Source organism: Tupaia chinensis, unplaced genomic scaffold (assembly GCF_000334495.1).
Source record: "Tupaia chinensis unplaced genomic scaffold, TupChi_1.0 Scaffold000270_1, whole genome shotgun sequence".
NCBI lineage: Eukaryota > Metazoa > Chordata > Mammalia > Scandentia > Tupaiidae > Tupaia > Tupaia belangeri.
In genome coordinates this window covers 5,016,398-5,033,091 of record NW_006159750.1, presented here as the reverse complement: position 1 = coordinate 5,033,091, position 16,694 = coordinate 5,016,398, and the positions used below count along the sequence as shown (strand labels likewise).

At 44.6% G+C, this 16,694-nt stretch overlaps 1 protein-coding gene across 2 annotated transcripts in view; it reads right to left on the bottom strand.

Annotated features, from left to right (window-relative positions):
- The window catches only part of ELAPOR1 (endosome-lysosome associated apoptosis and autophagy regulator 1), a 102,700-nt gene that overhangs the window by 84,326 nt on the left and 1,680 nt on the right, over positions 1-16,694 (bottom strand). For both annotated transcript variants that reach the window (XR_334686.3, XM_006149516.3), the window contains exon 2: positions 16,254-16,403. Coding sequence is in view for 1 of the 2 variants with exons in the window: in XM_006149516.3 (XP_006149578.1) it covers positions 16,254-16,403 (150 nt within the window). In the remaining variant the exon portion in view is untranslated. The remainder of the gene's footprint in view (positions 1-16,253; positions 16,404-16,694) is intronic.

Below are 16,694 nucleotides of genomic sequence, written 5' to 3'. Positions count from 1 at the left end.
GGAATGAAAAGAGGAAATGAGGAGGGGTGGAGTCGGGGTGGGGTATTAACAGAGACGGCTCTCATCGATTTATTACAGGGGTAAAATGAGTTAATACAGGTCGCTGAGAGCATCTAATAAATGTGAATTACTACATAAGCAGCTACTACATTCATAATTAAGAAGTAAATGGGGACCAGCAGTTAGCGTAATGGCTATGTCACTGGATTCCATATAGTTGACCGCGTTTCGAGTCCCGGACCTGGTGGCTTAAACTCACGCCAGGCGCGTGTGCGTGCGTGCCCAAGATCCCAAGAGGAGAATGGAGGAGAAGGGTTTGTGGCATGGCCATCCCTCCTGGGGGGTGATTTCTCGCTCTCTCTCTCTCTCTCTCTCTCTCTCTGGTAAGCACACATGCCCTCTAGTAATTAAAAAATAATCTCACATCCTCCTTTAATAGTTTCAAAACCCGCAAAACGGGGCTGTACTTTTCCAATTTACAGGTGTAAGATTGTGTGGTTCAGCCCCGCTGGCCTTGTACCGCCCCCTGAGCATGGCATGGCTTCCTGCCCCCTCCTCCTCACTGCCACGCAGTGGTGAAGGGTGGGGGCGGGGAGCAACTGAGAAGGGATCTGGAAAAGCGAGCGTGAGGGACGGGGATTTTTATACTGTTGCTGTGGAATATGTTAGATCCTTTCCTCCTGAAAACAAAAACTGGTAGTGTAAGAAAATAGCCTAAGTGATTCATTTTCCAGAGTAGCTGCTTACGTTGCAGATATGACAACCCCAGAAAGTACACATTCCCAGAAAGTTCCTGAACAGATGAAACCCAAAAACAGAAGGTGGCCCTTGAGAAATGACTTCTCAAGATAGTGGCCGGTCACCAGCCCTGTTTTCTCTTTTACTGCTTGGTTCCTCTCCCTCCTCAGGACATTGGGCAGGCCTTGAGGACTTGTCCTGAGCCTACTCTTTTCCGACAGAGAAGATAGGGAAGGGTATATAAATGTCTAATAGGAGAATCACAGGTCTTGGGCTGTGTGCGGGAAGATCGTACACCCACAGTACCAGCCAGTGAGGAGCTGGGGAGTGACCTTGCACTAGGGAATAAATCGCTTGTTGTAACCATTTCTGGCTTGTTGTAACCATCAGACACCAGATCTTGCAAGATGGCCATTAAAGTCTTACTTTGCGGTACACCTTGTGCCTCCGTGTCTATTCTTTCTTTTGTTCTTAAGAGGGATTTTTCCTTAAGGGTGTGTGCACTTACCAGAGACAGACAGAAAGCAGGAAATCCCCCTCCCCACGAGGAGGATGGTCACACCACAATCCACTCTCCTCCATTCCCCTCTTGGGATTTTGGGCACACACGCACACGTGTCCAGTGTGAGTTTGAAGCTGCTGGTTCCGGGATTCGAACCAGTCAGCCATGTGGAAGTCCAGCAATGTAGCCATTATGCCATCTGCTGGTCCCCATGTCTATTCTTTGGCATCGGATGGGTGAGCATATTTATCACAGTGAGAACACACTGCTCAGGAGTGTTGTGTGGCTATAATGGTGTTGCTGGTTTGCTGGGTGTGCTTGTATGTATGTAGATGAGTTCTTAGTTCTCTCATATGTGCTAGGTTGTATAATCAAGCTGGTGTGGGTTTAAAAAGAGACTAGAAGGGCTGGCAGATGGCGTGGTGGCTAAGGACGCTGGACTCCCTCATGGCAGACCACAGGTTCAAGTCTCAGACCTGGAGGCTTGCTTTCTCACTTTCTCTCTCTCTCTCTCTCTCTCTCTCTCTCTCTCTCTGTGTGTGTGTGTGTGTGTGTGTGTGTGTGTGTGTGTGTGTGTGTGCATGTCTGGTCAAATTTAAATAAATAAAGTTAAATAAATTAATTCAAAGAGAGAGAGAGACTAGACAAAGGGAAGCAAAAGAGGGAGTTTGAAGAGCCAAAAAATCTCTCTTGGTTGCAGTAATAACTTCTGGAAATGCTCTGAGGTGATTTGGGAGCTCTAGTGGGGTATTTTTAAAAACACATGGGGTTTCTCAGCTATGGGCCAAGCAAGAATGAAAAGAGACATGAGTGGCATGTGTGTGTGCGCGTGCGCAAGTGTGTGTGTTACCTATTGACTTATCAAAGTTTTAAAGAATTGATAACATTGCCAAGGTTATGAGCAAAGGTGAGGGTGTGCAGGCTAATGGGAAGTATAATCAGTGTAACTTCTCCAAAAGAGAAATCGAATAATATAGCGCAATATAAAAGAATACTAATCCATTGCTCAAGAAAGCCCTGTTTTGGATCAGCAGGTGGCATGGTGGTTGGAGGTCTTGGACTCCCACATGGCTGACTGAGGTTCAAGTGCCGTACCTGCAGCTTGCTTTCTCACTTTTCCTCTTTCTCTCTCTCTCTTGCTCTGTCCCTCTCTGGTCAAATTAAAATAAATAAAGTTGAATTATTTTATTTAACTTTATTTATTAATTCATTTATTTTTAATTTGATCAAAGAGAGACACAGAGAGAGAGAGAGAGAGTCCAGGACTCAAACTGTGGTCGGCCATGTGGGAGTGTCTAGCCCCTTAACCACCACATCAACCACTGGTCCCCAATAAAATAGTTCTTTAAAAAAGAAAAAGAAATCTCCACTTCTAGGAACCTAATTTAAGGAAGCAACTAAGTGACAATTGAGCAAATGTCTGGTATGATTCATTTACGGATATCTATATATTTCTGTCTATATATAGAATTATAGAAAGCCTATAAATACAGAAAGATGTTTGAAGAGATATAATGTTTACAACAAAATGCTTTCAGATATGAAATTTGGGTAAGTTTCATGTCTTTTTAAATTTTATATTTCTCAAGGTATTAGAATAAGAAAATATCATTGTCATAAAAATAATAAGTATTTAAAAATAATATTCAAGCCAAAAAGGAACAGGAAGGTTTGGAGTCCAGGCTCATTCAAAAACCAACAGTTAGTGTGCTTTGTCTGGAGTAAGCTATTTTACTACTGTAGTAGATTTTTTGCTACATTCTTGAAGCAATGATGTAAACCAATAGTCACAGTGATTTAACATAACTAGATGTTGTCTTTCCGGCAAGATGCTTAGAGGATAGGTCTAGTGGTATATTGTAAATTAGGTCTCCTCGTAACCGTCTCTCATGTCCTTCACTTTTATAGTACTTAACCAAATTTATAAGTCAATTAGAGTGGTTAGTTATTCATATCAACTCTGCTTTATTTATGAGAGGTTCTTGCTATAGGGCACATGCACTCGCCAGAAAGCGAGAAATCACCCCCTGGGGAGGATGGCCACACCACAGTCCCTTCTCCTCCGTTCTCCTCTCAGGATCTTGGGGCACGCATGCACACGCACCCTGCGTTAGTTTAAGCCAGGTCCAGGACTCGAACTGTGGTCAACTACATGGAAGTCCACTGACATAGCCATTATGCCAACTGCTAATCCCTCAACTCTTTTAATAGTGGTATACTATGGTATACTGTAAAAATGATAACAAATTTCTCCACTCTTAAATGTTTGCCCCTTCCAGTGTAACTTTTCAGGATCTCCTATCGGAAAGTGGAATCTATTTCACATTGTGACCATGTGACTTGCTTTGGCCAACAGGACATTAGCAATCATGACATAGGCAGAAGCTTGAAAAGAGCTCGTATATTGAGGCTTGCTCTCTTACTTGGAGCTCTGAGACTATCACATAAATTAGGAGGATGAGAAGCCATGTGTAACAGAACAGATGGGTACCCATCAATAACCTGTTAATTGTCGGTTACCTGGGTGAGTCTGTCCTAGATTATCCAGATTATAACCTACCAACTGACCACAGTTCCATGAAGGAACCCAGCAGAGATTAACCATGCTGCCCCAGACCAGAAGAACTACTCAGCAAACTATAGAATTAAGGATAAACAAAGGTTACTATTTTAAGTCACTAAGTCTGAGAGTTGTTTGTTACATAGCAAAAACTAACTGATACAGATCTGTTTTCTTTCTTTCTTTTCTTTACTTTCTACCTTTCTTCTTTTCTTTTAAATTGAAAGGTTATCTGAGCAGGAGAAGCCACATCTGGACTAAGAATCTAAGGTTCTCTAGTTTAAAATCTCCTTTAAGAGAGAGTATGAAGGCAAATAAGGCCTCCACTATTGGATCACTGGAGTATGAACAAGATCATTATTTACAGAAATTATCTAAATTTCATAGGACTAGCTAGTTCTCATATCATTTTCTCAAAAGTTAGTTTCCACAGTGGATAAGGCAGCATTAGGTCCCTCTTTTTAGGATTCATCCAGATGTAAAGAGAAACTCTCCTGGATCTGGCAGGTGGTGTAGTCGTTAAGGTGCTGGACTCCCACATGGCTGACCATGGTTTGAGTACTGCACCTGGTGGCTTCCTTTCTCACTTTCTCTCTCTCTCATCAAATTATAAAAATAATAATGAAGATAATTAATTAATTAACTAATTCTTTTAAAAAAGAGAGAAACTCTCCTAAAGTGTAACTTAATCCACCAAATCTGCATATGGGGGAGGGGTTAGATATCTCCATGGGGTGCCATTGAGAGCCGTTACAATAACGAAGACTCTTCTCAGGTGGAGAGCAATAGTTTTCTCATATCTAGTGACACTTCTAGTGACCCTAAGATGATACCTTGAGGCCTTAAGAAGCTACCAGTTTCCAGAAGCCAACCCCTGGAAGTCACTTTCACCCACAGTCTATTTAATGAGTGACCTGAGATGAATATATCTGTCTAGTTTCCAAAATAGAAGAAAACCTATCCAACCTGGAACACATCAGATTACAAATCACTGAAAACTGAGGAAAACAGGAACCAGCAGCTAGCGTAATGGCTATGTCGCTGGACTCCCACGCAGTCGACCACGGTTCGTGTCCCGGACCCGGTGGCTTAAAACTCACGCCGGGTGCATGTGCATGTGTGCCCAAGATCCCGAGAGGAGAATGGAGGAGAAGGGATTGCGGCGTGACCATTCCCCGTGGGGGGTGATTTCTCGCTTGCAGTCTCTCTGTCTCTCTCTGTCTGTCTGGCGAGCGCACACACCCTATAGCGAAAAGCTCTCCTCCCCCCCAAAAAAAACCTGAGGAAAACTATAAAACTCCAGGAAAACATGACCCCTCCCAAAGAAGTCTAAGGAAATGACATAATTTATGGAGGAGAGTAGTCCCACAGTGAGGCCCTAACTGAGTATGTTGGGGGCTAAAATGACTGACCTAATCTGTTCTGGCTGTTCTATAATAAAATACTTTTAGACTGGGTAATTTATAAATGACAGAAAGTTATTCTCACAGTTCTGGAGGCAGGGAAGGCCAGGATCAAGGCAGCTGCTGGCACATATCTGGTATCTGGTGAGGACCCATTCTATGTGGATATTGCACTCTCTTTGTGTTGCTGTTTTTTAGTTTGCTACAGGGCATGTGTGCTTGCCAGAGAGATGGACAGAGAGAGAGAGAAAGTGAGAAGTCATCACCCTATGGATGGCCATGCCACCTTCCCTTCTCATTGCTCGCCTGGGATTTTGGGCATGCACATACATATGCCTGGTGTGGTTTTCAAGCCACCAGTTCTGGGACTCAAACCACCGTCAGCCATATGGGAGTCCAGTGCCTTAGCCACCATGCTACCTGCTGGTCCTAGAAAAGATTATGGTAGGGGAAGAAAATCTTTCGTACATTACTAAGAGAATAAACCAATTTTAAAAAGGCTTTTGGAAGACAAATTTGAAACGGATATGAGAAGTCCAAAAATGATCTTATTTTTTTAACCAGCAATTCCACTACTGGGAATGTAGTCCGAGGAAGAAATGTCAAATGTGCTGAAAGGTATTTGCAAAAAGAGGCTCATCTTAGCATTGTTTATAATAGCAACTTACATGATCAACAATATGAGATCAGTTAAATAAATTCCATCAGTGGAATGCTATGTATCTGTAACATTTCATTCATTTATTGAGAACTCCCAATGTGCCCAATACTAGTTTCAGTGCTGGAGATACAGCATTAGACAAAAAACATGCTTTAAGGAGTTTCCATATTGGTGGGAAAAGATAGAGATAAGAAAAGTATGGGGTGTGCTGGGGAATAACAGGCATGCTGAAGAAAACAAAACAGAAGATGGGACAGAGAATGGGGTGACATTTCCATACAAACCTGAAGAGTACCGGGAAATAAGCCACAGGTCTCGAGGAAAAACCACCCAGGCAGAGAAATACAATTGCCAAGAGCCTGATTCGGCACATTGCCCCCAGGGTCTGAGAAATAGCAAGGAGACCAGTGCAGCTGGAGAGGAGGGGAGAGGTTGTTCCTGTGTAGGGCCTGTTAGAAGGTTTCTGAAATAAGAAGTCTTTGGAAGGTTTTGAGCAGGGGAGGACAGAATTTGTCTTTTTTTTTTTTTTTTGCCACAGAGTATATGCACTCATCAGAGAGAGACAGACAGAAAGAGAGGGAGAAAGTGAGAAAGCGCCCCCTCTGATGGGGAACAGTCGTGCACAATCCCTTCTCTTCCATCTCTCCTCCTTTGAGTACTTTGGGCATGCACACGCATGCTCTCAGCATGTTTCTCAAGCAGCCAGGTCTGATCTAACTGCAGGGTTGACCATGTGGAACCCAGCCACCTTAACTACCATGGCACGGGCTGGTTCATCTGTCTCCTTTTCAGTATGTTTACTCTGCCTGAGTACTAGACAATAACTGGGCAAGGTGCAAGCAAAAAAACCAGGTAGGAGGCTTTTGCAACCTTCTGGGTAAGAAGTGATGGTAGTTTGGACAAGGATGGATGGCAGAGGAGGAGTAAGAATTCCTCCACTGGCCAAATTCTGAATATATTTCAATGGTAATAATGTTTTCTGATGAATTTAAATTTTAGGGAGTAGAAGGAAAAGAGGAGAAAGGATTTGGGGCCTGAGCAGCGGGAGGAATGGAGTTGCTATTAGCTGAGATGGGGGCGATTTTAGGAGACACGAGTTTGGAGGTGGTGAGGAGATTAGGTGTTTGGACATGGTAAACTAGAGCTGTCGATCGCATATGTACAGCAGAGAGCTCGTGGATGCTAGATGTACCAGTCTCGAAGTCCAGCCTGGAAGTAAACATTTGGGAGTCACCGACATGCAGGTGACATTGAAAGCTATGATGCTTGGTGAGATCCTAAGGGAACAATTCAACAGAGGCAAAAAATGTGATGACTCCTTGAGGCTGGCAGGTGGCGTGGTGGGTTGAGGGCACTGGACTCCCATATGGCCTACTGTGGTTTGAGTCCCAGACCTGGCAGCTTGCTTTTTCTCACTTTCACTCTCAAGCATATGTGCTCTGCCCCTCTCTGGTCAAATTAAAATAAATAAAGTTGGGACCAGCAGTTAGTGTAATAGCTATGTTGCTGGACTCCCACATAGTCGACCGCGGTTCGTGTCCTGGACCCGGTGGCTTAAAACTCATGCCGGGCGCGTGTGCGTGTGTGCCCAAGATCCCGAGAGGAGAATGGAGGAGAAGGGATTGCGGCATGGCCATCCCCCCTGGGGGGTGATTTCTCGCTTTCTATCTCTGTCTCTCTCTGTCTGTCTGGCGAGCACACGCGCCCTATAGCAAAAAAATAAATAAATTTAAATAATTCTTTTTTTAAAAAAATTAATGACTCCAGAGAGAGGGAAGAATTGCTGACCTCTTGAAAGGTCAGAAGGGATGAATTTAGGGCAGACGGTCCAAGGGAAAGGGTTAACAGCAGAGATTAGCCAGGGTAGTTCAGCCAGTTCATCACCAAGATGACATCATACAAGAGCATGTAACGACTTAGGACGATGTTCTTAAATTTTGTAAAAGCAGATCGTAAAATAGTAATAAGTACATTTATTGAGCTATTCATATAATGCATTTTGCAAAACACTTCTCAAGCATTTACTATGCTTAATCCTCCCAGCAATGCCATTAAAGGCGAGAATTAAATTATCCCCATTTTCCAGATGAAAAGGAAGAGGCTACGAGAGGTGAATATCTTGCCTAAGGTAAGGTAGGCTTCAACTACAGGCGCCAGACTTGCACAGCATTTACCTTCAGGCCAGGAGTTCCCTGTGAGTCACATACGGAATTCAGACTGTGGCCAGCCATGTGGGATCCAGCTCCCTTATTCACCAGGCCACAGGGATGGCCCCAACTGCTGTTTTGTCAACTTTCTCTCAGACTATCTTTCACATCTACTCTTCCCTTTCCAGTTCAACTCATTTCTATCATCTTTAAGTTTCGTTGTTTTTTTTGCTTGTTTTGTTTTTATTTTTGTTTTTTATTTGCTATAGGGAGCATGAACTCGCTGAACAGAGACAGAGAGAAAGAGGTAGAAAGTAAGAAAACATGTCCCAGAGTGGGAGGGAAGGCCACACTGACATCCTTCTCCTCCACTGTCCCCTAGGGATTTTTGGCACACACACACACACACACACACACACACACACACACGGCATGTTTTCCAAGCCACCAGGTTCAGGACTCTAATTGTGTAGTTGGTCATGTGGGATCCAGCTGCCTTACCACGACACCATTGATTGGCCCATCTTAAATTCTGAATGAATTTTTACTACGATGAGACAATGTTAATTGTACTTCCACTAAAAATCTAATTCTAATAGCTGATATTTATTGAGTACTACTATGTGTCAGGAACCATTCGTAAGCACATTGCATATATTAACTCACTTAATTGTCATATTATCCTAAGTAAGTGGGCTCTATTACTATTCCAATTTTACAGATGAAGAAACTGGGGACCGGTATTGGTGCAGCAGTAAAACATGAAGCTCTGTGAGACTTACCCACGTGGGAAGGTTCTTGGTTTGTGACCAGAGTCCTTCCTGAGTACTTCAGCACGCAAGTGCCCATAATCTGGAACTGACCGAAGCTGCGGGTGGAGTGCAGTGTCAAGAGCTATTGGGGTGCTCTATCTCTCACTCGTGGAAGAAAGAAATACACTTTAAAAAAAAAAAAAAGTGGAAGAACTAGGCTAGCAGGTGGCATGGTGGTTAAGGCGCCAGATTCCATGTGGCTGACTATATGATTTGAATCCTAGACCTGGCAGCTTGAAAAGCATGCTGGACATTTGTGCACGTGTGTCCAAAATCTCAAGAGGAGAATGGAGAAGGGATTGCAGTATGGCCATGCCCCCTGGGGGATGATTTCTCACTTTCCCCCTCTCTCTTTGACGAGCTCACATGCCCTATGGCAAAGGAATCTTTTTTAAAAATGAAGACAATGAAGCATGAGGAGATTATTATTATATATTATTTTTGGAGAGGTTCTTGCTATAAGGCGCGTGTGCTCGCCAGAAAGAGAGGGACAAGAGAGATAGAAAGCGAGAAATCACCCCCCTAGGGGGGATGGCCATGCCGTAATCCCTTCTCCTCCATTCTCCTCTCAGGATCTTGGGCATGCACACAGGCACGCCCAGCATGAGTTTAAGCCACCGGGTCTAGGACTTGAACCACAGTCAACTACATGGGAGTCCAGTGACATGGCCATTACGCTAACTGTTGGTCCCAGGAGATTAAATTCTCAAGGTCATATTACTGAGTGGAGAAGCTAGAAGTTGAACCCAGCCCACCCCATTTTATCCAGGCCCCACATTTTGTATCACTGTTCTGCATTTCTCTCACAAGTGTATACCTAAAAAAATGGTAGTTTGAATAGTGTGATTATAGGTGATTTTTATTATCTTCTTTTTATTTACTTATATCTTCCAATTAGTCTGCCAATTAAATGTACCACTTTTATATTTTTTAAGGTTTTTTAAAAATAAAAACATAAGTCAAGAGATCAGCAGATAGTGTAATGGTTACATTGCTGGACTTCCATGTAGTCGACCATGGTTTGAGCCCTGGACTTGGTTTAAAACTCACACCAGGTGCATGTGTACAAGTGCCCAAAATCCCGAAAAGAGAAGGGATTGCAGTGTGGCCATTCCCCTGGGGGTGATTTTTCGCTCTCTGTCTGTCTCTGTCTCTGTCTCTCTGGTGAGCACACGTGCCCTATAGCAAAAATCTCTCTAAAACAAAACAAACAAACAAGAAATAAGTCAGATACCTATCAGTCTGATTTGGCTTTAGTATATGCTTACCTTGAGATATGAGAATACATAAAATAACTTTTTAAAAAAGAATTATTGACTGGTTGATTGATTTGACTTAGTATAGGTCAAAAACACTCACGAGACAGAGAGAGAGAAAGTGAGAAAGCAAGCCGCCTGGTCCAGGACTCAAACCATGGTCGGAGTCCAGTGCCTTAACTACCACATCATCTGTCAGCTCCCAAAATAACTTCCTTTTTTTAAAAAGAATTATTTTATTATTATTTTGTTAAACTTGATTTATTTTTTATTTATTTAAATTTGACCAGAAAGAGAGAGAGAGAGAGAGAGAAGGAGGTGAAGTTTGAAAGCAAGCCACCAGGTTCGGGACCTGAATCATAGTTGGCCATGTGGGAGTCCAGCACCCCCAACCACCATGCCACCTGCTGGCCCCCAAAATGACTTCTTAAATGTCTTCAGTCCCAAGAATGTATTAGTCTTCAGCCCACGTTGATACCAAACAAGAACGGCATACCTGTTCTTGCTACCCGGTAAGTACTCTACGATAAGTAGAGACCTTCCATTGTCTCTCCTCATGAAATATAACAGAGTGTTTTCAACATCCAACCTTGGTGGAGTAATTTTACACCTTATATGGTCAGACCTGGCAGGTGGCATGGTGGTTGGGATGCTGGACTCCCACATGGCCAACTGTGGTTTGAGTCCCAGACCTAGTAACTTGCTTTCTCACTTTCCCTTTCTTCTCTCTGTCCTTCTCTGGTCAAATTTTTAAAATAAAATGATAAATACAATTAAATAAATAACTCTTAAAGAATAATCTTATACATCATGAAGTTTTTTCTGAAAACTCAGGGATCCTGAATGTTTTCTAAATCTACCCTGGAAATACGGTTCAAATCTCAAATGACATGTTAGAACCAAACTTGGGAGGAAATAGAAAAATCTCAAAACTATGATCATACAGTGAAGTAACATGCCAAAGGCTCTTTGCAATCCCAGGGAAGCCAGAACTAAGAAGGAATCACTCTGCTCCCTAAAGCTGTCCTTCCTGCATTTCAACTACTAACTCCAACCATTCTTCCACTCCAAAATCTCAACAGAAGTCCTCAGCTCACCCCTCACCATCATTCTACACCTTCAGTCAGGTCTCAAATCCTCTAACCTCTACCTTCAACACGTTTTTCATATCAATGCCTGCCCATTCATCCCACTGCCACCATGTCAGGCCATGTCAGTGAAGTTCCTTCGTGAACCTCCTTCTTGACCTTTAACATCTTCTAAACTGGTCCCCTCCCCCATCTGCCTGCTCTCACCTTTCAGCTTCTCTCAGCCATGTTAGGTTTATATTCATGCAAATCTACTCTGAGCTCTCTCTGCCAGGAATTCTTCAGGGATTCCCCACTTAGCTTCTAACTTTCTTTCTTCCTTTTTCTTTCTTTCTTTCTTTCTTTCTTTCTTTCTTTCTTTCTTTCTTTCTTTCTTTCTTTCTTCTTTCTTTCTTTATTTCATGAGCAACAGAGACAAAGGGAGAGGAAGATAGAAAGGCAAGCACCCAGCAGGGTCTTGACAGTTCGATCCTACCCAGCTTCAGCCTTTCCTGGACCATGGGCACCTAGAGAGGTCAGGGAGGTCTCTGGACATGAACCCAGAACGTTCCCATGTGCATCAGCCTCACAGAGTGTTGCATTTTACCACTGTACAGCTGTTCAAGCCCCTCTGACTAACCCATGCCTATTCCACATTCCAGGCTTATCACCTGTCTTACCCCACACTACTCCACATTTCTGCCAACTGGTCTTCTAGCAATACCGAGGTCGTCTGCATTTTCTATTTAGGGACCTTTCCTCAGGCTCCTCCCCAATCAAGAAAACAGTATTCTTCCATCTATGTCCATTCAAATGCTACTGATTATTCCAGAAGTAGGTCAAGAGCCAACTGAAAAGTAAGTTTTCTTCCCTCTCTTCCTTTTTTTTTTTTTTAGAGGTTTTTGCTATAGGGCGCATGTGCTCGCCAGATAGGCAGAGAGAGACAGAGAGACAGAAAGCGAGAAATCACCCCCCAGGGGGGCGGCCCCGCCGCAATCCCGTCTCCTCCATTCTCCTCTCGGGATCTTGGGCACGCACACACACACGCCCGGCATGAGTTTAAGCCACCTGGTTGAATACGTGGGAGTCCAGTGACATAGCCATTACGCTAACTGCTGGTCCCAGCCCTTCTCTGTTTTTAATCTCATGAGTTTCTTGTGCATCTAGGTTGAGTGTTAATGGCAGGCCTCTGACCAGGCCAAAGCTGACCCTGATGACAGCAGTGCTGTTGCAGCTTTGTTTGTGAAAGCTGAGGCATCCCCCTGGATCTAATCAGGAAGTAGAGAGCTTAAGGGCTAAACTGAGGTGTCAGAGCACTGGGAGTTTGGGACTGCCGCCTGTGTGCAGGGGCTTGGCGTTCCTTTCACAATTTTACAGTAATCAGGGTCAGCAGCGCAACTAAACATTCCGTATGATGCTTGTCTTCACGAATCATTTCTTCAGCCCCGTGCTAGCCCAGGCTGAGTGCTGACTGAGAGCCAAAGGCGCGTTTCCCATAGCACAGTGCATCTGAATCAAATGAGAGAGGAGCAGAAAACTGTCTTGAATGCCATCTGCCCTGTCCTGAGACTCCAGTGCTAATTGCCCCCAAAGGGACTTCCCAGTTTTATATTGAAAAGCCCAAGAGATTTAGGAATCTGGCAGACTTGGATTAGAATAAAGTTTGTCGAATGAGTGATGACTCTATAGTAAGACTGCTATCTTGAGCAGCTAGTTAGTTTCTGACAGCCTCACACTCCTGTTCTGTACAATGGGGATGGTAATGCATATCTTGCAAGGCTGTTGGGGAGGATTGCATTAAGTTAGGTAACACATGTAAGTGTTTACTACATCCTCCTGACATTTCATGGGTGCTTAAACATGTTGGTTGGAGGAAAATTAAATAATGACATATAGACAGTAGCTTAAGTTTAGCTCGTGAATAATGCAGGAGTGGAGATATAGAGGTTGTTAGAAAGAGAGGGAAGATGGGACCAGCAGTTAGCGTAATGGCTATGTCGCTGGACTCCCATGTAGTCGGCCACGGTTCGTGTCCCGGACCCGGTGGCTTAAACTCATGCTGGGCTCATGTGCATGCATGCCCAAGATCCCAAGAGGAGAACGGAGGAGAAGGGATTGCGGCATGGCCATCCCCCCTGGCGGGTGATTTCTTGCTTTCTGTCTCTCTGTCTCTCTCTGTCTGTCTGGCAAGCGCATGTGCCCTATAGCAAAGACCTCTCCAAAAAAAAAACAGAGAAGGGCTGATCTACCTTGATTTTTTTCATCATTTGGGGTTGGAAGCCCCCAAACTTGTTGGAGCAGTTCATATTGCCAAACGAAAAATATTATAATAATGGGTTTATTCTCTTCCTTATTGTTTTGGAGTTCAGGGTGTTCAGCAGACACTGTTTGCTCAAGGAGAGTGTAAACAGGAGTGCTGAGGCCTGTGGCCAATGAGCACACCTCCTCTGCCGTGTTCAACCTGTCGAGGGGTGTGGATCTAATGATAAAGAAGCCGAACCGGGAGGGAGGTAAGTAACTCTGTTTTCTGTTTTATACGTATTTCCCTTTCAATTCTCAAAGCAACCCTTTCTGAGGTAAGTGTTATTGTAACACCCATTCTACAGATCCAGAAACTGCGAGGTAAGTAACAAGGCTAGAACCAGGTGTGCTGAGTTCCACGGCTTTCCACATCCCTAAGCTTAGGTTGGCTTTGTGGCAAGATCTTTTGCTTAGTCAAATATTGGTCATATAATAGGACTCAGGGCAAAATTTGTACACAAGTTAGCATTCTCAAGTATTAATATTCTTTTCTATCTCCAAACCAAGATGATAGGAAATGTTTAATTTCCTTTTTTTTAAGAATTATTTTATTTAACTTTATTTAATTATTTATTTTAACTTGACCAAAGAGGGACAGGGAGAGACTGAGAGCGAGAGCAAGAGCGAGAGCGAGAGCGAGAGTGAGAGAGTGAGAAAGCAAGCCGCCAGGTCCAGGGCTGAACTGTGGTCAGCCTTGTGGGAGTCCAGTGCCCTCAACTACCAGGCCATCTGCCAGCCCCAGGAAATGTTTTTTTTTTATTTTTTTGGAGAAGTTTTTGCCATAGGGCATGTGCACTCGCACTCCCCAGAAAGACAGAGAGAGATAGATAGAGAGACAGAACGTGAGAAATCACCCCCCCACCCCCCCAGGGAGGATGGCCACACCACAATCCCCTCTCCTCCATTCTCTTCTCAGGATCTTGGGCTCGCACGCACATGTGTCCGACATGAATTTAAGCCCCTGGGTCCAGGACTCAAACCACGGTCAACTACATGGGAGTCCAGTGACATAACCATTATGCCAACTGCTGGTCCCTATTTTTTTTTAAATGTCTCATATTTTCCAGAGCTGACAAAGACCTCAACAAGAATTAGCAGTTGAATAGTAAGATTCTTACCTTTCCATCAGGAGACTCTCATGTTTGATTCTGAGGCAGATGGGCTCGTTTGGACTCATTGTTTTGGTTGGTTAGACCACAGGCGACCAAAGCCAGTGAATCATGGTCACTGATAAGATCATCTTGTTTCCAGCCTTTTTTAAAAAGGTCATAAAGAAAGAAATGGGGGGGGGGGCGGCAACAGGTGGTGCAGTGGTTAAGGCAATGAATTTCCCACATGGCCAATGCAGTTCGAGTCCAGGACCCAGTGACTTGAAAATCACAACAAATAAATAGGTAAATAAATAATTAAATAAAAGGTCATAAAAGGGCTGGGTGGAAACACAGCTGGTTGAGACTAAAAAAAGACACCAAAAGTCCTACTGACTGAGATCATTTATGTCCTATTTACGAGTCTTCAAAGTCAAACTACATAAAGAGTTTAAACTGCACACGCACACACAGAAGACGAATAAATCACTCGAAAATATCCTCTGCTTCTTCATGATCTGCTATGCTGTAAACAGTCTAGTGCTTCGAACACCTTCATAATGGTTGTGGATGGAACGGTGTTGTCAGTTGCTGATCAGTTAATACTGACAACTTACGAAAATATTTTACCTTCTCAAACCCTTAGCCAAGCTTGACATTTGCGATGACTTTTACAGTGCTAGATTCTTGACGTAATATGAAGTCTTTCACCTTTCCCAGAGCTAGCAGAACATTTGTTTTGCCTTCCTCACTATAGTTGTAAATATTTTCTTGCTGCTCTGCCGTATGGCTAACGAAAAAAAAAAAAGTCCCTCAGAGCACAACCAAGTATTGTTATTTCAATCATACAGACACTATTGAGTTGTGTTACTCCCAATATGTTTTTGTGTCCCTCCAAAAAGAATGTTCAAAAGGCATTTTCTGTTAGAAGGCATTCACTACGTATTGTCTGCATCACGTCAGCATTTTAAAAACAGTCTGGAGAAGACAACATATGTTAGCAGAAGTCCAGAGAAGGCGTGTAGAGACTGGCAGGGAACCAGACATCGGAGAACTCAAAATCTGGACAAAAGCCGGTTTTATGCTGACAGGTGCGGGGAGCAAAGTGCCCTGGGGGTCGAGGGAGGCAAAGCCACGCTGAGGATTCACATTTAGCAACCTGCAAGGTACCTGGATGCTTAACACTGCGGGAAGAGAGCTGCTGGGACTCCACGGTTCCTCTTGGACATTCCCCCCTTCACGCTCCGTTTTTCAAAGTTGTGATCAAACCCACGAGGATTCCTATTTTGCTCCACTACTTTTTTCTGGCCTTCCTAACTCCTTTCTTACTCACCACTGTTTTTCCTCTTTCTATTTTGCCTGTCTGTACAAAATCTTTTGTTTTCAACCACTTTTAAGGTGATTTCACCCCCGCTGAAAAACAGCTCGTCTTTTCATGCCCTCCTTCTGAGTCTAGGCGGCCAGGTCACTTCTGGGCTGGGACCTTTCTCGCTGAGCTCAGCGCCCCCAGCTGCCCGACGGTCTATCAGACTGGCCGTCTGGTGGGCTGGCCTCCCCAGGACGCCGGTTTGGTCCCTTCCCTCCCTTCACGTCTCCTCTCCAGAGAAACCTAAACTCCATGGCCTCTGAAACTGGCTGTACCTGGGTCCCCAAGGTCTTCGCCTAAATCCAAGATTTTTCCCGACGGAAGCGAGGTCGGGTCGGGGAGAGCACAGTACCTCTTTGCAGGCGTGAAGCTCAGCTCCGGTTCCCTGGGTCACCTGGAAGGTGGCAGCAGCCCAGAGCAGCAGCGGCAGAAGCCGGGGAGTGCACCTCTCAGTTCTTCCCCTGCCTCTGGCAGAGGGATGGTGGCTGTGGCCGGGCGCAGCGGTGGCCCGGGCGAGCGGCAGTAACGGCTCAGGTGCTGCGTCTGAGGCTTCGGTCGGCAGAAGGCGGAATAAAAGGCGAGGGAGGTACACAGGGGAGGATGCAAGGGGCTGGGCTCACTTCAGTCACCTCCCCGCCGCTACGCCCAGGCCGCCCATCCTTCCTCCTCCCTCGTCCTCTTCCCCTCCTCCGACCCACGTCGCCTTGACAACCGCATCCTCCTTCGCTCCGCGCGGGTGGGGCAGGGACCACGCGCGCCTCTGCCGCTCACCTGCCGGTCGCCCTGGCAGGCG